General features: G+C 45.2%; 1 protein-coding gene across 1 annotated transcript in view; it reads right to left on the bottom strand.

Annotated features, from left to right (window-relative positions):
- Positions 1-1,694: 1,694 nt before the first annotated feature.
- LOC147033199 (transmembrane and coiled-coil domains protein 2-like) overlaps positions 1,695-23,561 on the bottom strand; it is a 156,008-nt gene continuing 134,141 nt past the window's right edge. Inside the window, exons 4-6 of the mRNA XM_085871324.1 lie at positions 17,670-18,007; positions 5,959-6,094; positions 1,695-3,999 (exon numbers count right to left, since the gene is read on the bottom strand). Of these exons, the coding sequence (XP_085727450.1) occupies positions 3,682-3,999; positions 5,959-6,094; positions 17,670-18,007 (792 nt within the window). The 3' untranslated portion in view covers positions 1,695-3,681. The remainder of the gene's footprint in view (positions 4,000-5,958; positions 6,095-17,669; positions 18,008-23,561) is intronic.

Genomic DNA, 23,561 nt, shown 5'->3' with positions numbered 1-23,561 from the left:
GCTCTCCCTCTCCCTCTCCCTCTCCGTGTCTCGCTCGCTCCTCTCTCGCTCTCCCTCTCCGTGTCTCGCTCTCCCTCCCTCTCCCTCTCCCTCTCCGTGTCTCGCTCGCTCTCCCTCTCCCTCTCCCTCTCCGTGTCTCGCTCGCTCCTCTCTCGCTCTCCCTCTCCGTGTCTCGCTCTCCCTCTCCCTCTCCGTGTCTCGCTCGCTCTCGCTCTCCCTCTCCGTGTCTCGCTCGCTCTCGCTCTCCCTCTCCGTGTCTCGCTCGCTCTCGCTCTCCCTCTCCGTGTCTCGCTCGCTCTCGCTCTCCCTCTCCGTGTCTCGCTCGCTCTCGCTCTCCCTCTCCGTGTCTCGCTCGCTCTCGCTCTCCCTCTCCGTGTCTCGCTCGCTCTCGCTCTCCCTCTCCGTGTCTCGCTCGCTCTCGCTCTCCCTCTCCGTGTCTCGCTCGCTCTCGCTCTCCCTCTCCGTGTCTCGCTCGCTCTCGCTCTCCCTCTCCGTGTCTCGCTCGCTCTCGCTCTCCCTCTCCGTGTCTCGCTCTCCCTCTCCGTGTCTCGCTCGCTCTCGCTCTCCCTCTCCGTGTCTCGCTCGCTCTCGCTCTCCCTCTCCGTGTCTCGCTCGCTCTCGCTCTCCCTCTCCGTGTCTCGCTCGCTCTCGCTCTCCCTCTCCGTGTCTCGCTCGCTCTCGCTCTCGCTCTCCCTCTCCGTGTCTCGCTCGCTCTCGCTCTCCCTGTCGCTCTCCCTGTCGCTCTCCCTCTCCCTCTCCGTGTCGCTCTCGCTCTCGCTCTCCCTGTCGCTCTCCCTCTCGCTCTCCCTCTCCCTCTCCGTGTCGCTCTCCCTCTCCGTGTCTCGCTCGCTCTCGCTCTCCCTCTCCGTGTCTCGCTCGCTCTCGCTCTCCCTCTCCGTGTCTCGCTCTCCCTCTCCCTCTCCGTGTCTCGCTCTCCCTCTCCCTCTCCGTGTCTCACTCGCTCTCGCTCTCCGTGTCTCGCTCGCTCTCGCTCTCCCTCTCGCTCGCTCTCGCTCTCCCTCTCGCTCGCTCTCGCTCTCCCTCTCGCTCTCGCTCTCCCTCTCCCTCTCGCTCTCGCTCTCCCTCTCGCTCTCCCTCTCGCTCTCCCTCTCGCTGTCCGTGTCTCGCTCGCTCTCCCTCTCCGTGTCCGTGTCTCGCTCGCTCTCGCTCTCCCTCTCCGTGTCCGTGTCTCGCTCGCTCTCGCTCTCCCTCTCCGTGTCTCGCTCTCCCTCTCCGTGTCTCGCTCTCGCTCTCGCTCTCGCTCTCCCTCTCAATCTCTCAGCATTCAGTGTCCTTCGGCTTTCAGGTGGAGTTTCTCCACTAGTTTCCTCTTCAGCATTTTGTCCTGCTGATGAAGCCATAAAGGCAGGAACAGTGTTGTCCAGGACTGTTAATGCGATCCCAAGTACTGCACATTTTGGATGGTGGAAACATGTGAATACCTCTTTCTGTCCTACCTTACAACTTCCCATTTCCACCCTTCCCCATGAACTCCATTGGCATATTGCAAAAGGTCTGGAACCCAACACAGTTTGCATTATACAATAAGTGCATTCAAAATTAAAAGACAGCATAAAAGACAATTAATCAGCATAAAACAGGGTCATCAGTACAAACAAGAAATACAGCTTCAGCCCAAGTTTGTGTTTCCAAAAAAAAACCCAGCACCAAGCTCAATCTAAATCAGCCACGACTTTTCACAGCTTGTAAACCATTTATTCATTGCAGTAGAAATGAAATTGCATTTGCGTAGTTTGTTAAAATCACCAAGGCTTTGCAAAACAGCAATTGGAAGGAAGGAAAAATAAAAATAAAAGCATGTAAACATTTCACACCCAACAACAAACAGCTCCGATGTAAGCAACAAGAGGGTTTTTACCAGCGCTGGGAGAATGACCACCAGTGATGGCTCGTGAGCAAACAGGTCAGAACCAGAACTGGAGATGGCACACGGCGGTCATTTCTGCTATCAGGATTGCTCAAGCACCCAACACCAGCTAGAACGTGCTGATGCCCACCATCCCCTCATCAGGCATCTCAACCAATCACATTTCACACCGATAACCTGTAAACAATGCCAGTCTGTCTGTCTCTCTATCTGTCTCTGTGGTACACTGCCATATCTGTGATTCAAATACAGTCTCTTTCTTCAGCAGAGGCTCAACGAAGGATGCTTCCACTGCTTTCGGAGCTGGTATCAGTCAAGTAAATGTGAGCTCATTTAGAAAACGAAAAATAGACGATAATAATAATTAAAAAAAAAAAAAAGTAAACCCTGTCAGGGATGGATCAACAAATAATGCAAAAGTGCAGACATTACACGGTTTATTTCATGCATCTCTAATCCAGGAACCATTACACGTGTGCAACAGACTTCAGTTGCCGTCTTGGGGATTTTCTTTGAAAGTGTCTATACAATACGATGTACGTCGTTACTTTACAATGCTATATTATGGTGTGCAAATGAGAAAATAAAAGGCGTCGGTCGTTTGTTTTACCAAATTCACCGACCAACAAACAAACCCAAAATGAAAATGTGAGTGAAGGTGAAACACAATGGAAAGAGGTTCATGGAAATCTAATGCAGCCATTAAAACCTTCACGCTGAAGCGACCGATGGAAACGATTATACAATCGGACAAAAAGTCGGCCTGACTTCCAAAATGTGGAGAACGCCTGGAAACCGGATGCCGGACGTGTAAACCACAGTTGCCTCCCTTTGGTCCAAAACATTTTAAGAATTCCATTCACTTTGAGGATAAAAGTTAAGAGAACAATTTGGATTAAGCTCGCCTGGAGAGTCCAGAATCAAACTTTCTATTTATTAGAACAAAATAAAATGCTACTTGGTTCTCATCCCTTGCAAAGACTGGTGCACAAGTTCTAGTGATTTCCCCCCCCCCCCCCCCATCACAGATGAACCGAAGAACCAGGAAGCAAGCCTCTCTCTGATACAGAGATAAATGACTGTTCCATGTCCTTCCAAAGGTATATATTTACCAAAGTTGATTGGCTGTGATTATGAGAGTTAGCAGCAAGCAGGCACTGCGGTGCATAACTCAACACAAAAAAAAATAAAAAACTGACAGGCAGTCCGAGTGAACTGATATTGCAGGGATTCACAGGATCAGACAAACGAAATGTCTCAGGATCTTGCTTCCTGTTAAATGTGACAAATGGTAAAACATTACCTGCAGTCAGGTGACATGTGAATCAGTCACTTTGATCTTGGTATATTTGGCAGTGTCATTAGAGCACCGATCTGCAATTTGGGTGTCTTCACGATTCACTCGGTGGCCATATTGGAATTACACAACCAATGTTCTCAGTATCACACTATTGAGTGGGTAGAACCATGTAAGCACAAATATGTCAACTTCCTGCTTGAGCAGACGACTGTGGTGAAAAAGGTCCACTCTGACCAGAGAAAGCCGTGTATTCATTAAGTTTCCAAGTATTGTGCTTTCCGATCTTTCTATCAAGTGTGTCTCCAGATACGTCTCCTCCTTCTGGTATATTCCTAAACCCCTGTTACAAAGCAACCCCCCCTCCCCCCCCCCCCAAAAAAACAACCAAACAGTCTCTATCACAGGCCTCTTGAGGTAGAAAAGTAAAAACATGACTGCTATGTCAGAGAAAGAGCAGCTCTTGTAGGTCAAGGACAAGTTGTAAGCCACAATGTCATCCATTACCAGAACACCACCATTCCTCAATGGCCAACAGGATGGCATCCCAACGCTTCCACAGCACAGCAAGACCCAGAAAAAGCACCATGGAGAAACCAGCACGCATGGGCGAGCGGACCGCTGGGGCTATGAAGCCTGCTGTACCCGAAACGCATAACAACACAACAGCCGCCAATGCCACTGCGACATTGATGAGTTTGGCGAGGAGTGCCCGTGCACCAAAAGACTCCAGCCCTTCTAGCTGCACCACCTGCTGTTGCTGCTGTTGGAGCTCCAGCTTGGCTAGTCGTGTCTGGCTTGCTTCCAGCACCTCCTGAAGAATAGAATGCACAACACACAAGCAGAGTGACAGGAGGGAGTGCACTTTCCAACCAACAAGGGAGTGGGGGAGGGTGGGTGTGGATGCACCAACTGGTGGAAGAGAGGTGGTGGGGTGGAGAGGGGAGATAGCAGCACATGCACCAATGAGTACAAGGGGGAAGGGTGAGCATGTGTGCAAACAAGCAAAGAAAATAAGGTGAGCGAGGGAGAGTGCATAAAGGAAGAGAGGCACACACTAACGAGGGAAGGGGCCCAGGTAAAATTACTTTCCGGTTGCAAATCTCTGCAGACTACTGAAATAAGACCTGTTACCAACCACTGTATACGAGGGTACTATCATATATATATATATATATATATATATATATATATATATATATATATATATATATATATATATATATATATATATATATATATATATATATATAAATAAAATCAGCATTTGTAATGTATTATACAATCAATAAGTGAGTTCAAGTACACATTGTTCACTAACCTGACTTAGGCTTTCAATTTCCTCTTCAATGCAGCAACAGCAGCACTTGTTTCTTCCCCTTAGGCCCAGTTGAAAATGAAAGTACATGATACTTCAAAGCAATTGATGGTCGTTCCCTGTGTTCCCTGTCATGGCTAGGTTAGAATGATTGTATAATACATTACAAATGCTGATTTTCGAACCTATATGCCATACGTACATGTACATTATTGCTCATATCTCAGAAACTATTGGAGTGCCCATCACAAAACTTATGTGGAAGCTTCTTGACATCATAAGGTACCTCTGGGATGAATTTTCGGAAATTTGAAGGATATATTTTTTGGGGATTCATGATTGAAGTTTATATTTTGAGATAACTTTTTTGTGGTTGGAGGTAGGAAAATGTTGCCCACACAAATTCATAGGGCATGAAAATACCTTTAAAATGACACCAAAACCAGCTCTCTCGGTGTTATACTTTTAGAGATATGGCCATTTGAATTCGCGACGTCGTGCTAATTAGTCCAAAGTTCGTTAGGCTGTTAGCAAAAATATTTGAGTTCTTGCCGTTTTTCATGGGTCCTAATTGGTTCCCAAAGTTTTACAAAAATCTGAGAGATGACGGCAGATTCTTTGATGATTTGACATGGAATGACCCAGAATTGTACTTCCGACTTCCGGTTTCTGAATTATGATGTCATCACCTGATTTCGTAACGTTAATTTTTCAAGTTCAGCCGATTGACATGGGGCCAACGCCATTTGCAATAGAATGAAAAAATAATGCTACAGTCAATTGAAGACAATGACTTCCGACTTCCCGGTTTCCGAATTACGACGTCATCACCTGATTGTGTAACGTTAATTTTTCAAGTTCAGCCGATTGACGTGGGACCAACGGAATTTGCTAGAGAATGAGAATTAATTCAGTCGCAAATGATGACATGAAACCAGCCTCACATTGTTGAGGCATTATGGTTTTTTATCTGATGTGGCAATAAATCTTAACATTCTTTAACTCGAGTCTTATGCATATAAAACATGGCAGGGAAAATATAATATTATAGTGGTGATGAAAAAAAAAAATAATGGTGGCAGCCTCTACAATTTTACAATTAACTGTGACATATACTCCTTCAGACCCGCCGTCATCCACGGGATTCCTGTGCGGAGCACGGGTATCCCTGCTAGTATACTATAGTTCCAACTGTAGCATATTTGCCTGGTGGAGCATGAATGCCCACAAGAGCCACAAGAGTGCGCATGCCCACGAGTAAAGGGGCAAAAGCACACATGCCATCGAGTGAAAGGGATGGGGGAGCATGCGTGCCAACTGAAAAGAGTTGGGGGGGATGGGGGAGCCGTCTTGTATAATTGTTAGAGATGGATAAGTTACAGCAATCGCACTTGTACATCCGTGCAGTTTTTCAAATGGCACCGAAACCCCAAGCCTTGGCAAAGTAGCACTCACCTGAATATCCCTTGCACGCTCGTAGGACTGGTAAGCGACCTTCTCCTCCATACTGGCCAACTCCTGCTTCAGATTGGCAACTTCGTTCTGGTGCAGTTCAGTAAGGTCACTGAGCTGTTCTTCCAGCCGTTCATACCTGCATCCAGACGCTGGGCTGTTAAAATGACACTCAGACAAGCTTGAACGAGGAAGATGTATATCGTTTAAAATAAAATTTTAAAATTGACATTTTTCTTTGTTTGTTTATGATGCATGTTATCTACATCATCCTAACAATGTATGGGTGGATTGGTGGCAAAATGATTTTTACAAGTTGAGTGATGGAGGGAAGAAAGAAGGGGAGGAAATGGGAATTTATGACAAACAAGGAGGTAGTGGTTTAGGTCAGATCAGGTCAGGTCAGGTATGGGAGCATGCACCAGAGCAGCACGTCTGACCATCGCCCAGGCAGATGCCTGGCCCATCCCCATCTCCTTGAGATGCCAATCAACCTGCTGCAACCACAAAGCACGTGGTCGGCCCATTGGCCTCCTCTACTCACGAGACTCCCTTGCTGAGATAATCTGGTGAACAGGATCAGCGTCAGGAAAAGGAGCCACACGTCCATACAGCCGCAGCTGACGCTCACGTACTATACAAGTAACAAATCTCATTTGAGTCTCTCTCAGCAACCGCTCGTTGGACACAAAGTCCGACCAGCGAGAGCCAAGGATTCTCCGAAGAGACCTGGTACCAAAGGAATTAAGTCTCAGTCTCCGATCCTTGGTCAGAGTCCAAGTCTCGCATCCATAGAGCAAGAGTGGAAGCACCAAGGACCTGAAGACTCGGACTTTCGTCCTCCTGCACAGGTACCGGCAGCGCCACACCCCATTATCCAGTGAATCCATGACTCCCCAGTCCCGACCAAGATGTCCATTGACCTCTGAGTCACAGCCAGCAGAGACATGAATATCAATGCCAAGGTAAATGAATCTCTCCACGACCTCAACATCCTCACCACAAACAGGCACAGACAGGACAACAGCATCCAAGATGTCATTGAAAGCCTGGATCTTAGTTTTGACCCAAGAAACGCGTAATCCCAGCGGCTCAGACTCCTCATTCAGCACCTCGAGGGCCCCCAAAAGGATATCTAAAGTCTCCGCAAAGATGACTGCATCATCTGCGAAATGAAGGTCAGAGATCTTGACATTCCCAAACGATGCACCACAGCTTGATCTCTCCGACATCCTCCCGAGAATCCAGTCCATACAAGTGCTGAAAAGTGTGGGGGCCAGTACACACCCCTGACAAACTCCAGTGATAACTGGAAATAAGTCAAAGATGGTACCACCACATCTGACAGCACTCTCAGTACCAGAGTATAGTTCAGACATCAGATTGAACTGTTTTGGTGGCACCCCACGAATACCAAGAATCCTCCAGAGGGCATCCCGATTCACTGAATCGAACGCTTTACAGAGGTCAACATAGGCTGCAAGCAGCCCCTGCCGAAACTCTTGTCTGCGTTCGATGAGGACCCGAAGAGCAAGGATAGTCAATCGTTGACCTCTTTGGTATAAAGCCTGACTGCTCTGGACGCTGGTGCTCAAGCAGATGGTGGCGAACGTGATCAAGAATTATCCGAGCAAAGACCTTGCCTGGCACTGAGAGCAGCGTCACCCATCGGTAGTTGTTGCAGTCTTGGCGATCACCCTTCCCCTTCCAGAGAGGGACAACAAGGCCCCTTTTCCAGTCATTTGGGATGATGTCTGTGTTCCAGTCAGAGCACAGAACTGCATGCAACGACATGAGTGCAGCATTTCCACCAGCCTTCAGAAGTTCAGCATGGATGCCACAGATCCCTGGAGCGTTACCCCGTTTCAACCGGTTCACCGCAGCCCGTGTTTCCACAAGCGAAGGTGGACCATAGTTGATTGGAGGGTCAGCAACAGTTAATGAAACACCCCTAACGTCCAACTCGACAGCTGCTGGATCAGCCTGGTCCAACTGCTCAAAGTAACCGGCCCAGCGGGCCTTCACTTCGGACTCCTCTGTCAAGAGCCTTCCCACCCTCTACTCTGAAGACAGTACACCGAGGGATGGGCTTGGATGAAGGCAATGAGCGAATTCCCCTGTAAGCAGGTTGAGAATCACTTGACCACAGGTGATGCTCTACCCCCTCACAGATTCCTCGCACATAGGCCTCCTTGTCCACCCTGAGGACACGTACAGTTTTACGCCTCAGCTCCATGAAAAGCTCAGTTCTGCCATTCAGCCTGGCCCTGCGACTCTGGTCAATGGTATTCAGTGTCCCTTGATAGACAAAATTCTTCTTTGCCCTATGGTGAGTTCCAAGACATCTACCGGCCACATCAAGGACGGTGGTCTTGAAGGCACTCCACAACTCTTCAGGACCTCCCAAAGCACCCAGACCCCCCAAATCTCCACTCAGCTTGTCCACAAACTCCTCTGCTACCCTCTCATCTTTGAGCTTGCCAACATCCAGCCTAGGCTGGGATGGTACTATTCTCCTGGATTTAAGGTGCAACTTAAGAGTTGCTACAACAAGCCGGTGGTCAGTATTGAGGAACTGAGCACTCCGCTAGACAATGCAGTTCTGGATCATCCTCCAGTGACCATCAACGAGCATATTGTCAATCTTTGCCACACCACCAGTGTTGGAATACCAAGTCCAGCGATGAGCTTGTGGGTGCTGAAACCATGAACCGGCCACCCTAAGTCAATGACTTCTTGCAAAGTCAAGGAACTTAGTGCTACTCTGGTTCATAGTTCATGACCCATGGTGACCAACACACGTCTCATAACGATCCCTATCAGTTCCAGTCGATGCATTGAAATCCCCCAAGACGAGAAGTGTATCTCGTCTGGGGCACTGATCAACCAGACTCGAGCGTAGCATAGAATGCATTCTTCACGGTGAGATCACTCGCCTCAGTCGGAGCATAAACAGAGACCAGGGAAATGATACCTAAGGAGTGACGAATCCTTAATCTCATAATACGCTCTTTGACCGGTGTTACCTCAATTATCATTGGAGTCAGCTTAGTGGACACAGCTACAGCAACTCCGTGGGCATGGTAACCATCAAAGTGACCAGACCAATAATCGGTGTAACCACCCGCCATGATCTCGCCGCAATCCAGTCTCCGAACCTCAGAGAGTGCTGCAATACCAATGTTCAAACGCCTGAGCTCAGATGATAACAGACAGGTAATCATCCTCTCTTCGGGTAGGACATTCCAGGCACCCACCCAAAGGGACCGCCTCAGGTTAACCCAAGGAGACCGCTGTTTGGTGGACGACACCTCAGCACCACCTCAACACACTCTCCTGCAATCTGAGCCGGGAATGTTACCCCGTGATCCGTAATCTGACCCGGGAATGTTACCCTGTGGTTTCCCTCCTATCATCACAGATTGGTGGTCCCGAAGGCTTTGCCCCAATCCCGTCATCCGGTGACCTGCCCTGCGAAGGGAAGCTGCACAGGAGGTACTCCCACGGAGTGGGTTTTCAGATTTCTTTGTTTTGTGGAATGAAGGGTTGTACAGTGGCTGGAGTACAAATCCTGCCACCAACCTCCTCAAAAGAAGTAACCCAACTGCATGAGGACGTCTGCAGACACAGTTGGGTGCTCGATATGGATGGTCGTTGGCTCACAAGGAGTTCCAACACCCTTTGACAGGTTTTGTTTTTAATCCTGCTGGGTGTCCATATCCAAACACCCTCCTCACCAAGAAAACCTGGTGGGAGAGACTGTTTAGTCGCCGACAACCCGACCAGGGAACAGGTTAGTACAGGTTTACATGATACCTGTAGCAAGTCACAGATCTAATCTGGCCTGACCTGACATCAGGTTGAAGAAGTGAGAGAAAAGGGGGCTGGGAGGAGAGGTAAGAAGGGGGAGGAAATGGGAATTTATGACAAACGACGAGGTAGTGGGGTGGGGGAAAAGCAGTGAGTTCGAGGGCAAGGGGTGTGGGGGGGGGGTAAGCGAGTCCAAAACACATGTCAATTTTGTGTGTGTGTGTAATATATAGATGTCTTTGAATAACTTAGATTTATTTTACTGTTCAAACTGCACCTTCTGGATGAATCGTTAAGCTATGAAGCAGTTCCAGTATTAGTTTATGTACAGTGTTGGTGCACTTTTTTTGGATACATAGTCAAGGCTCGTGGAAGAGCTAGTACTAATGCACTGAAACAATGAGGACGCAGCAGGACAAAGGAACAGTAGGGGGGGGCAAGCACCAACAGCCAAGACAGAGGGAGGCAGACAAACAATGGGTGTGGGGAGGAATGGGAGGCAGGAGAGGAAGCATGGGGTGGACAAGATGGATACAGAAGGAAACTCTCAGGCGGGTGGAAATTTGGAAGGAGGAGGGTTTAGGTTGGGTTAACGAGGGTAGAAAAAAAATGATGGTTTTAGATTGGGGATGATCTGAGATGATTGGGGACTTTCGCACAAATTACAAGGATGTTCAAAGGTGATGGACAAATCATCACGTGGGATCCCAGCATTATGAGGCACATGTTCAGAAAAAAAACTGCCAAACAGGCCAACAGCAGCGATCAACTGCAATGTGAAGTTTCTCACACGTCTAATCATCCTTAATCCCACAAGAATCCATTAAATGAGTCACACAGGTAAAAAAGGTCACGAACGGAAACTTCACCAATGTCTCTCCACTCTACTCATGTATAATAATAGATGTTGTCTGTGTCTGGTTTCCTATCTCCTTTCCCACCGCTTCAGGCACAGTCATCAAACTTCGTAAGCAAATCAACAGTCTTACAATTGATTATAGCATCTAAATTGACTTCCAACCCCTACTTTTATTCTGTTCAACCCTGTCCAAAAGGGACCTTTGTCAAAGCTTTTGCAATGTCGGATTCTTCTTCTTCGTTCGTATGCAGCACAAGACTGCAGGGTCGCATCAATGGCTGAGGGTGTGGCTGTACCACTGCTGGAATGCCATCTGCTGGTTAGGGCAGGAATTTGTAATTTGTTCAGGGTGCCGGTGATGGCTCACCTACTTCTTCGCTCATGAGATCTTTAATGTCCAGCAATAAATGAATGCTGGCTGACAGGATTCCCGTTTAATGTCCATCTGAGGGACGGAACACAAATTGGTGAATCACCCCACCTGTGAAACACAGGGATGACAGTTTATAGCTGGGTCGAGATTCAAACCCAGCCTAGATGGATTAGAGGTGAGTGTGCGTCCCGCCATGCCGGATCACGTCACGGTGTTCTGGTGCAGGGTGCTCAAGCCAAACTGTCAAGGAATTGTTATTGTTGGTTCTCTGGCTCCTCCGGTCCGAGCAAATGCCATTCAGGCCCATCACGCATCTTTGACGGGCATATCACTGCTTTTACATATTCCTATTGGATGAAGGATTAATTGACAAGTGAGAAATGTCACATAGGGGTTGACTGATGAGGGCAACCATTGGTCTTGTGGTACGAGCAAGTTGTTGGTTTAGTGTTGTGGTTCCCAAAATTATCTTCAGAAGAAGGTTCATATCATGCAACACTACTTTTGTGATCTACACTGGGCATGTTCTGCCCAATCACGCCAATGAACTAATAATTAATTAAAAAATAAAACAATGTTAGATACCAGCTATTTAAATCAAGTCGTTAAAAAGTATCAATAGGCAGGTAAAGTCAAAACGAAAAGGAAATAAGATGATGGAAGACTGTACTTGCAACTAAAGTCACAATTTCTTAATTGATGGAGAAACATTTATGAACAGAGGTAGCAAACAAATAGTCCAGTAGATTTAGCCCCAGAATGGCTGAACCTGAATCAAATTGCAATAGTTTTTTATTGCTGGATCTTGTTCAGGGGGTCACTCTGAATGTCCCAATATAAAATAGGACAAAATAGGACCACCAGAAGTGCCCTAATTTGCATAAATTCAAAATGGCCGCCATTGAGCACTTGGGGGGCTGATATCTAAACGATGCGTTTTAGACCCCATAAATGTATTATTAGCAGATAGGAAAGTGACCCCAAGGAATCCAAATATGTCGTCAAAATTTGTATATGATGTCAGAAATGACGTCATTGGCATCATATATGACGTCATAGGTGTCAAACAAATTCAAATCAAATTCAAAAGAGTTTATTTTCCCTTATCATATAGTATACATCGGGATTGACAAATAAACTATGCAACACAACAACCCCCCTCCCCCCCCCCCCATCAGGGTAACCTACACCAGCACATTTTCACCTAAGGTAAATGGACTCAACGGCCAGGTGACTCTTTGTTCAGGTGATCATGAGTGTATCTGTACAATACATCAGATTTATGCGGTGGGCATGACTGATTTCATTTTGCATGCTTTGTGTAGTGACTGCTGTAGAGTGTACTGTGTATATGGTGTTTGGTTCAGATTGTTTGTGTGGGGTATTAGATGTCGTATGTACGCGCATAGCATTAGGTAAACTACTTGACTGATTTTCGTGGAATTTAGCATAGCTTTGACAATATCCTAAAAACTAATTTTCCATCCACAGGGCGACATCTACACCATTGATGACACAAAGTGTGCCATGTGCGAGAAACAGCTTGATGATGGCCGACAAACGTTTACTTTGACAGAGAAGGGTGCCCATAGTGTGAGGGAAGCTGCAAAATCAAGAGGAGTTGCCATCAACGTGATGGTGGGGCAGAAGTTCCACTCTGAATGCAGACTAGACTTTTGCAACAAGAAATCTATACAGTTTTCGTTAAAACAAAAGTTTCGGGAGGAGCCAGAGACGCCAAGTCGCTGTTCTATTGAACCCATATTTAACTTTTTGGAACACTGCTTCCTTTGTGGGATGTCAGCAGACACCAACTCTGATGATTCTTACCCTGTTCGAACGTGGGACTTCCAAAGGTCTATCTTTAAAGCATGTGACCAAAGGCCCTCAAACGATCCTTGGGCAGAGAAAGTTCGGAGACGTTTGGCATCTTGCATTGACCTTCACGTGGCAGATGCCATTTACCACATAGTTTGTAGTGTAAACTTCAGAACAGGGAAGCAAATACCACTCCGTTACAGAAGTGACACCAGCAGCATTATTCCACCAACTAAGCTAGGGAGGCGGACAAACATTCAACGACAAGAGGCATTCCTGCAGGTCATCGCTGACCTACAGGAAAATGACTGAACAAACCACAGTCACTGATCTTGTTTATGAAATGTCAAAGATATGTGAAGACCCATACTCTCCAATGTATATGCGTGTAAAGTTATTTGAACATTTTGGAGAGCGGGTTGTGATCACAAACATAAATGGCAGACCAAACATTGTGACATTCAGGAAAGCTCAAGCGCAGATCCTCCAGGAATTTTATGACACTCCTAAAATGGACAATGAAGCTGATGATAAGCGACGAATTATCAAGACTGCAGGTGAACTCATCAAATCGGACATTAAAGCGCAGGACACTTCCAAATCAACATACCCAGACCCAGTTCAACTTAGGTCTATTGATCTTAACTTGAAATACTTGCCAGAATCACTTCAGCTTATTTTGTCTGGTCTTTTCCCAGGTGCAAATGACCTGAAGGTTGCCACAATAGGCCATTGTATCATGCAAGCCACTAGGCCTCGAACCGTCCTTGCGCCCATCCCATTTGGGCTCGGTGTCCAACTGCACCATTTGTATGGTTCTATATTTTTGATAGACAGTCTTTTTGCTCATGGCTTATGCTTGCCCTATGATGAGGTTTTGCGCTTCTCCAAGTCTGCAGCCAGGTCAAGTGATACGACCTACCCAATATCAGGTCACTTTGGCAACAATGTGGACCACAATGTGCCAACAATGTGGACCACAACCTCCGCACCTTAGATGGCCATGGTACATTCCATGGTATGGGAATAGTGGTAGCTTGTACACCAGAAGTACTAAGTCAGAAGCCAGTACCACGATTCTTAGCCTATCCAGATGATGGGGTCCCGGCAGCTAAGATTGCCATCCATTATTACAAAAGGTTTCTTGGGAAAAAGTCATTACTTTTCCAGAAACTGCCTTATTTAATTGTCAACGATCTTACCTCCAACCTAAATATTTTCTGGAAGATTTCCTTGCCCCTTTGTCCCAGTAGACCAGGGTGATCAGGAACGATGCAAGCTATATGCAAGGGTGAACATCCAGGTAAATCATCCGTACACTTCCTTCCGATGATATACTTAGAACCCACCAACATGTCCTGCGTCGACTCTACATTGCTGTTTGTTGTCGAAGAAAACAGGAAACAGTACCATTCCTATTCTGACATTTGATCAACCATTGTGGTTGAAAGCACGGACGATCATTCATCATGAGGACAAATCTAGCGAACTGAAGAAAGTAATCCTCAAGTTAGGAGGTTTTCACCTCATGATGAGTTATCTTGGATCCATTGGACACCTCATGAATGCCTCAGGACTTCGGGAAGCACTTGAATTAGTTTATGCCGAAAATGCAGTAGACTACATCTTGAATGGCAAGGCCTATGCTAGGGCTATACGGGGGCATACACTGATTTATGCAGTTCTGAATTCAATGATTCTGTGTGAAGCATATGATTTCATGTCCCACGAAAACGAAGTCAAATATGATAACATTGAGTGAAAGAGATGATGTACACCCAGATCTCAAAGAGGCAGGTCAGCTATACGATGGTCTACTTGCGGATGATATTCAAGCGAAAGAAGCATGCAGTTGTGACGTCTTGAAGAGAATAAGCCAGGTCCTGCAGAAACACACGTCAAGGATCGCTGAGTTCCCGATGGGCCAACTGTGGCTACAGTACATGTCGATGGTCGAGCTACTTCTCCAGTTTCTGAAGGCAGAACGAACAGGCGATTTTGACCTCCACCTGTCCTCACTGCGGAAGATGTTGCCACACCTTGCTGCCGCAGGACATTCGCACTGCACGAAGTCCGGCCATGTTTACCTGACAGACATGCTCAACTTGGAGAAGACGAGCCCGGATGTTCACCATCAGTTCCGCTCTGGAAAATTTGTCATTCGAAGAACTGACAGGTTCTGGGCGGATCTCTCTTCTGACCTTGTAATTGAACAAGTCTTAATGCGGACTCTGAAGTCAACTGGTGGATTGACCCGTGGTCGTGGCATGGAGGAAACTCAGAGGACACGATGGTTGTTAGCTGTGCCTGCATGTGCATCTGTAAATGAGAGCATGCAAAATCTAACAGGGACCCATTATTGCACCAGCGAGCAGCACAAAGAGATGTCGTCGTCGAGAAAAGCCCAGGACTGCAAAGACACCGACACAATCTCAAAATTCCTTCAAGACCGAAATCCACTTGTCCAGTCAGACAACCTCAGGAACATTGCAACTGCAGTCGTCACACAGTTCAGCAAACCCACATAAAGCAGAAGTTGGTTCAGCTATTCTACAGAAGATGTCTGGCCAGAATATGTTTGAGTATTCATTTAAGAAGGCAGACACCGCCAAAATAATGGGTCAGAAGGTGGTCTCTGCAGGCAATGAAACCATTGCCGTACCAGTTGATCCACAACTGCTGTTCCAGCACCTGCTCCTTGTTGCGAACAGTGAACCAAACAGAGATTTGAAGGGCCTGTTCAAGCACGAACTCTCAAGTTATCCTGCGTCCTTGTTTGATGCCCACGGAGTTATGCGAGAAGCGAATAAGCCACAACTTGCCGACTCACTTGAGAGCTGTGCACCAACAGCAGTTGGAGGAGATGCACCACAGCGCATCCCTGAGTATTACATACTAGATGGCGGATCTCTCCTTTACAGAATACCATGGAAGAAAGATGACACCTACGAGGAAATCTGTGATCACTACATCACCCATGTCCAAAAGCACTACAAAAATGCCACCTGTAGTATTTGACGGATACGCCCATGGCCCTTCCATCAAAGATGTTACCCATCAGAGGAGAACGAAGGGAGCTGTTGGTCCACGAGTTTCTTTCCCCCCCCAAATGCCACCAACTACAAAAAAGGAACACTTTCTAGCAAATGCTGAGAACAAGCAGTGCTTTATACATTTGCTGATGGAAAAGATGGGTGAAAACGGCATCAAGACCCTAAGCGCAGATGGTGATGCTGATGTCTTGATTGTGAAAACGGCTGTAAGGTGTTTAACGTCTGCTTGTACGCAACTAATATGAGAAGATACAGATCTTCTTGCACTGTTGTGTTTCTATTGCAGTGATGACTGCAAAGGACTCGTCTTCAGGTCAGAACGCAAGTGTGGGGAGAAGGAGGTGAAGAGGAGAGTCTGGGACATTGTTTGCCTCAAGAAGCAGTTGGGGAAAGAATTGTGTAGTCTCTTGCTAGTGATCCATGCCATTGCTGGATGCGACACAACATCCAGGATATTTGGGATAGGGAAAGGAGCGCCCGTGAAGAAATCCCAAAATCATCATGAGTTTAAGTCGCAAATTCTAAAGTTGGCTCAAGAAAGGTTGGGGGTCGAGGACGTAGATAAAGCAGGAGAGCGCGCTCTTGTCTCTCTATGTGGTGGAAAGATGGAAGAAAGCCTGGATGACCTGAGAGCCAGGAAGGTCTCGGAAAAGGTGGCTACCAGTGCTCACAGTGTCCAAGTACAGACGCTACCTCCAACATCCAACGCAGCAAGATATCACTCACAGAGGGTTTACGATCAAGCCCAGGTTTGGATGGGGAAAGAACAACTGAATCCAACGGATTGGGGGTGGCATTTGTCAGATGGTCGAATGCAGCCAAACAAGATGGACTTGCTTCCTGCACCGGAATATTTGTTGAAAATAATCCGGTGCCAATGCAAGGGTGATTGTGACACCCTACGTTGCAGCTGTCGGAAAAATGGCTTAGCGTGGTCACCATCATGCACGGGATGCAAAGGGACATCATGCACTAATAAGGGGGATGTTGCCACCGATATTGATTCAGACTAAGGAAAAACTCATCATGTGAATAAGCCAGGACATGTATAGGACACACTCTGTGGAGGTATACATTTGAATTTGAATTTGTTAATGTACAAGGCATAGCTCATGGAACATATTTCAGACTAGGATATTTCCAAAGAACGTCATACATGTACTTCCTACAAAAACATTGAGGAAAACATAAATTTAACATAAATTATATCAATGACGTCATTTACGTCATATACAAATTTTGACGACATATTTGGATTCCTTGGGGTCACTTTCCTATCTGCTAATAATACATTTATGGGGTCTAAAACGCACCGTTTTGGAGATATCAGCCCCCCAAATGCTCAATGGTGGCCATTTTGAATTTATGTAAATTAGGGCACTTCCGGTGGTCTTATTTTGTCCTATTTTATATTGGGACATTCAGATTGACCCCCTGAACAAGATCCAGCAATAAAAAAACTATTGCAATTTGTTTCAGGTTATAGTGTAATTCTACTGGACTAAAAGCAAAGCGAGAACTTACAACATTTTCCTTTAGAAGAAGCTGGAAGAACAAACTACAGTTGCGATATCCTGTGCATCAAAATGCCTCACCACAAACAGAAGCAGTACATTTCCGAAAAATTAAATAAATAAGTAAAATGAAGCAAGCAATTAAATAAACCTACAAATGAACAGTCGGAGAGGCAGTGGCAATGAAATAAGTATGATGATGATGCAAAAAGCAAACATGTTTTACCAAAAAAAGGAAAATAAATCAATAATAGATAGAATAATCATAATAATTTATAGCATCTCACCTGAACTTATCTTCCTCCACAGCAATCGTAAGGAAGGAAATATCACGTTGTACGTCCGAATGCAGGTTTTGCATTGTCTCCTCAAAGCGGGAATTCATTTCCCTTAACATACAAAGCTCCTGCTGCATGCTCTCCAGACGCTGCCTGGCATTGTCAGAGTGGGGGACGATACCTCCCCCGCTCCTCGACACCCCGGGCACCAGGCAAATGCCTGAGCCTTCACCTGATGTGCCACCCGAGGAGCACTCGTCGTCATCACTGGCACCATAGTTGACGAGAGAGGCACTGCCGCCCAGTAACAGTGCACTTTCCCCAGGAAGGACTTCGCCGCTCTGCTCCTGATTGAGGGGAATGAGAAGTGCGGTTAATGAAAGGGCGACGTGCAATTATGTGACGATAACCAACAAAAGATCCAGAAAGTTGACAGAGTTGTTTTGAAGTAAAAAAATATATAAAGGGGATGAAGGACAAAGTACTTGATGTTGTGTGTGATTCTTTGTAAATAGCTTTTTTTTTTTTTTTTTACAAAAGGTACATCTCAATTAAGATGAGACTATTAAATATGTCGATTCTTCATTCTGCAGGAAGGATCATAGACATAGAGTTCTGTGATGTTTTGAAGGAGCAGGAGTTAGGGACATTGAAGGAAGGGTAAAAGATATTTTATCGGGTCATGGCAGGAAGAAGTTGTTTGTGGTACACCTGGGTGCGAATGATAAAGGGAAAGTTTACTCAGAGGTTTTGAAAAATAGATTCAGGATGTTGGGTCAGCAGCTGAAGGCAAAGGGTTATGAGGTCATGTTTTCTGGGATCCTCCCAAGATTAGGAAACAATATAGAAATTATGAGCAGAACAATAGACATCAACCAATGGCTAGAAGAATGGTGTAGGGAGGAAGTTTTTACATTTGAGAATCAGTGGAAATCATTGAGGGGACAAAGGCAGTGTTTCTGGAATGATGGCCAGAAATTAAATAGAAAGGGGGCAACAACAAGGCATGCAGTGGGAAATGAGGAAGGAATTCAGGCTTTTTTAGGTCAGCGGAGGGTGGGAAGCTGTTACGGAAGGAACAGATGATGTAATTGTGATGAGTAAGGCCAGGCAAGAAAATAGAATTTCAGGAAGAGAAAAGTTAAATATATTCTATACCAATGCCAGAAGTTTAAATAATAAGATTGAAGAGCTTGAAGTCAAAGTGGATAGCGAGGAGTACAACAGAGTTGAGGTGAGTGAGACATGGTTTAAGGAGAGTAACTGGAGGACAGGATTGGAAAGCAACAAGGTGTGGCGGTGCGATAGGAAGGAGAAAATAGGAGTAGCAATCTGGGTAAAGGACAGCATTGCATCAAGAGAAAGGGGTGACATTAAGGAAGGAATAAACATTGAGGATTCTGTATGGGTAGAGATTCGAGATTGTAAAAACAGTAAGATACTGGTGGGATGCTTTTATAGGGCATCCCACCTTTTTATAGGTGGGAAGGAAGAGGAGGAAAGAGGAGTACATGAATTCAAAAGGGCACATGGTAATGGAAGAATATTGATTATGGGGGATTTTAACTTGCCAGGCATAGATTGGGTCCAGGAACAGGGAAAGGGAAAAGCGGATGAGGATTTCCTAGTTTTCGTACAGGATTGCTTTTTAACCCAGTTTGAAGATAAGCCCACGAGGGGGAGTGCAATGTTTGACCTCCTTGTAATGATCCCAATATGGTGGAGGAGGTGAAGGTTGGGGAGCATTTTGGAGCAAGTGACTATAACATCTTATGTGTAACGATTCTGTGAAGAGTTAGAGTTCAGGATAGTTGAGTAACGCTATTAGATTTCAGGAAGGCAAACTTTGAGGGTATGAGAAGAGAGTTGCGTGATGTATATAGGGAGAAGCTAACAACAGGACAATCAGCATCAGTGAAATGGGAAACCTTCAAGGACTAAATGTGTAGAGTGCAGAGTAAGAACGTTCCAATGAGGTGTAAAACTAGAAGTAGAAAGAGATCAGGGTGGTTGAATAGTGAGATAAGGAATGCTATTAAGGAGAAGCAGAACGCATTTATTAGGTTTCAAATAACAGGACTGGAGTTGGATTTATATCACTATCAAAGTAAACAGAGGCAAGTTAAGAAAATAACTCGACAAGCCAAAAGAGAGTATGAGAAGGACATGGCGAAGAATATTAAACATAATAGCAAGGCTCTCTGAGTATATCAGGGAAAAAAAACAGGTTAGGACCAGTGTGGGCCCATTGAGGAATAGCAGCAGGAGAGTGGTTCGTGCTGAAAGTGAGATGGCAGGCTTATTAAACAGATATTTTGCTTCAACTTTTACACAAGAACAGTGAGGAGAATAGCCAATAGCTGAGAGTATCTAACGAGGAGGTGAGGAACGGCTTTTGTAGAAGATACAGGTTGGAGTGGAGGAAGTAAAGGAACAGTTAGATAATCCAAGAGAAGATAAGGCTCCGGGTCCAGATAATATGCACGAGAGTATTGATGGAGGCGGCTGAGCAGGTAAGCGAGATGTTAACGGATATTTTCAATTGCTCACTGGAGTCAGGACAGGTACCGGAAAATTAGAGAGTAGCAAATGTAACATCATTATTTAAGAAAGGATTCGGAGAAGAATTGGGAAACTGGAGACATGTTAGTTTGACTTCAGTTGTGGGGAAGGTTATGGAGACATTAATTAAGGACCAGATGAGGAAACAAATAAAACAAACAAATTAACGGTAGTCAGCATGGGTTTACCAAAGGTAGTTCCTGTTTAACAAATCTTTTAGAGTTTTATGAAGCAGTTTCTGATTGGGTGGATGAGGGCAAGGCAGTGGACATAGTATATCTAGACTTTAAGAAGGCATTTGATGAGGTACCACATCGGAGGTTGTTAAGCAAGGGGAGGGCTTGTGGAGTGGCTGTGAGTGGGAGGATGTAAGTATTGGGGTACCTCAGGGATCAGTACCCAGACCATTACTATTCATTATTTACATCAATGATTTGGATAGTGGGGTGAAGTGTGGACTTTCCAAATTTGCAGATGACACAAATCTTGAAGGGAAAGTGGATAGCAGAGGGGGTGGTGATCGAATTGTTATGCTATATTGAGCTAAGTTGCCCCACTAGTGGGGCAACTTAGCATAACAATTGTGCATTTTGTGAGGAAAGCACCAAATTTGGCACACTAGTAGCCCAACATATTATGAACATATTTGGATATTGGGCCATCTCAAATTCAGCCGCTGATTAGCTGTGGCAGCCATTTTCCACTGCCATCAAAAATTTTGAGATGGCTCAATATCCAAATCTGTTCATAATATGATAGGCTACTAGTATGCCAAATTTGGTGCTTTCCTCACAAAATTTACAATTGTTATGCTATATTTAGCTAAGTTGCCCCACTATAAGGTGTTGGGGATGGGAAAGAACACTGAAAATAGAGATTACAGGTTGCAAGGGGTAATTTTGGAGTGCGTCACACAGGAGAAGGATCTGGGGGTGGTCGTAGATATGGGAAGAAAGCAGGCAGCACAGTGCCGGGCAGCTATAGGTTGAGCAAATCGGGTTTTAGGCTGTATTTGGAGGGGGGTCAATAAATCAAAAGAGGTAGTGTTAACATTGTACAGGAATTTAGTGAGGGCCACATCTAGAATATTGTGTGCAGTTTTGGTCACCACAGTTCAGGAAGGCCATGGATGCCATAGAGAGGGTTCAGCGCAGGGTTACTTGATTGATTTCAGGCTGAGCGAGACTCAGCTATGAGGAGCGGCTTAAGGAAACAGGGCTTTATTTACTCGAAAGGAGGTGGTTACGAGATGATATGATGGAGATGTTTAAGATAATTAAAGGTGTAGACAAAATAAGTGCAGATGAATTTTTCAACAGAGTTGACAGTGATAGGACTAGGGGCCATAGCCGGAGAGTAAAGAAGAGGAGAGTTAAGATGGTAGTAAGGCAGGGGACTTTTAATCAGATCGTCATGAATGATTGGAATGGTCTCCCTGGAAAGGTAGTGGCAGCAAAAACAGTGGATAAGTTTAAATTGGAATTAGACAGGCACCTGGAAGTTTTTGAGACAGAAGGGTAAAGGGATGTTTGTCGGACTTTTAGGTAGCTTGAGCATTCATGGGTGAATGTGTGCATGTGTACGGAGTGTTGGTGGGAATCTTCAAGGAGTGTTGTGTGGTTGATGTGTGTCTTTTACCCAAGCCCAAGCCCCTTTCCCTGAAAAGGACAAAAAAAAATACAAAAACTACAAAAAACACAAAAACAAACATTTTGCATTTTCTTGTTTTGATCGTGTTGATAAATTGGTGTGGTGTTGATGTGGCGCAGACATGATGGGCTTAATGGCCTCCACCTGCGTGTAATTTCCCTGCGATTCCTTGTGAATTTGACATCACATCACATCACGTAATCTTGATTTTATATCACATCACCTTAATTTCACATTTCATCACATATTTCACATCTTGGGCAGATCTTGCAAATGTAAAATGATCATAACAAGCATTCTTTGAATTTAAAAAAAAAAAAAATTATGTTCAGGTTGTTTATCTATACTAATAAATGTCAGTGTGCGTGTGTGTGCGTGCGTGCGTGCGTGCGTGCGTGCGTGTCCTCCATAACTCCAAGACCATAAAACCAAGCAGCATGAAACTGCATGCATACCAAAAAAACTCCAAGGAAGTGCAAGAGTGAAAATTGGATGTTTGGGTTAATTAAAACACCCCATTTCAAGTTAATTAACAGCCTTATTTAATTGTATCCTTTGTCAGATGCTCCTCAGCCACCTCTCTCTCTCTTTGGGTTTAAGGCGTTTCCTGGGGAACCTCGCTGGGGTCTGAAGCCACCATGTTTTTTGGCCAGCTCAACCATGCCTCAACTTAGAATAGGCCACAACGATTTCTTAACGATAAAGTCTTCATTTTCCCCATTTTTCTCACTCATTATCGAATGCCTGTTCATCATAGCTACAAATCACTGGATACATTGCAATGCTTATAAATGCCCAGAGAAGTCAGCGTTTGTAGCTTTATTTCATTTCCGCACATGCCTTAACCTCAAGAATCTCTTAAATTAAGACGAATTACAAAATGTTAGCTCCAGAATTGAACTTAGCATGAGTTCTGACTGCTGAAAAAAAATGTCATTCGTCTAATTCGGACATTTTTGACATTTCGGGCGTTTCCGGGAGGTGTGCGTTTAATACGACGGTTCGGTGATTGCCATCGCTTGCCAAGCAAGGCATTCCTTATCAACCATTGAATTGGAGTTCTTGACTGAGTGCTTAAGCCACTTGCTGAGTGCCCCACAGTCGACAGCAGTACAGTTCATGTCTCAATCGGGATGTACAGTCGGCAGTTGCTACAAGGTAAGGGTTCATGCAATTCCAAATTGGTTATTTTATATGACTCGGTGTGCTTTACAAAGGCTATATGTATTCTCTTTGTGAGTTTCAAAGCAAAATACATTTGATAACACCAGATTTCCAAGCTGTTTGCCAAATTATCACGTTTTCTAAATTCAAGCCAAATTTTTTCTACCCATCACGCGACGATTGGCAGCACATCTCTTTGAAACGTCTATAATGTAACGTTGTTTTTCTTAATTTGTTCATTGAATTAATCAAAAGCAAGGGTTAAAGCAACTCATGGTTTTTGGGTTGTATACAGTATGGACTGGAGTTAGTAATTACACTGATTCCAAACAGCCGATTTCCGAAAAATATACCGATATTGGCCAAGCACAAATAGACAGTGCCTATAGAAAGTGTACACCCCCTTTTATCACCTTTTGTTTCCTTATAGCCTGGAATTAAATTGTATTCAATCAGACTTTTTCCATCTTTATTTACACATCATAACCCACAACTTCCAAGTGAAAAAAAATTCTCCAAATTTCA

The sequence above is a fragment of the Eptatretus burgeri genome, chromosome 2 (assembly GCF_056783735.1).
Source record: "Eptatretus burgeri isolate ZD-2024b chromosome 2, Ebu_testis_v1, whole genome shotgun sequence".
Classification (NCBI taxonomy): domain Eukaryota; kingdom Metazoa; phylum Chordata; class Myxini; order Myxiniformes; family Myxinidae; genus Eptatretus; species Eptatretus burgeri.
Note: the sequence above shows the minus strand (reverse complement) of the source record. Positions and strands in the feature narration are given on the sequence as shown.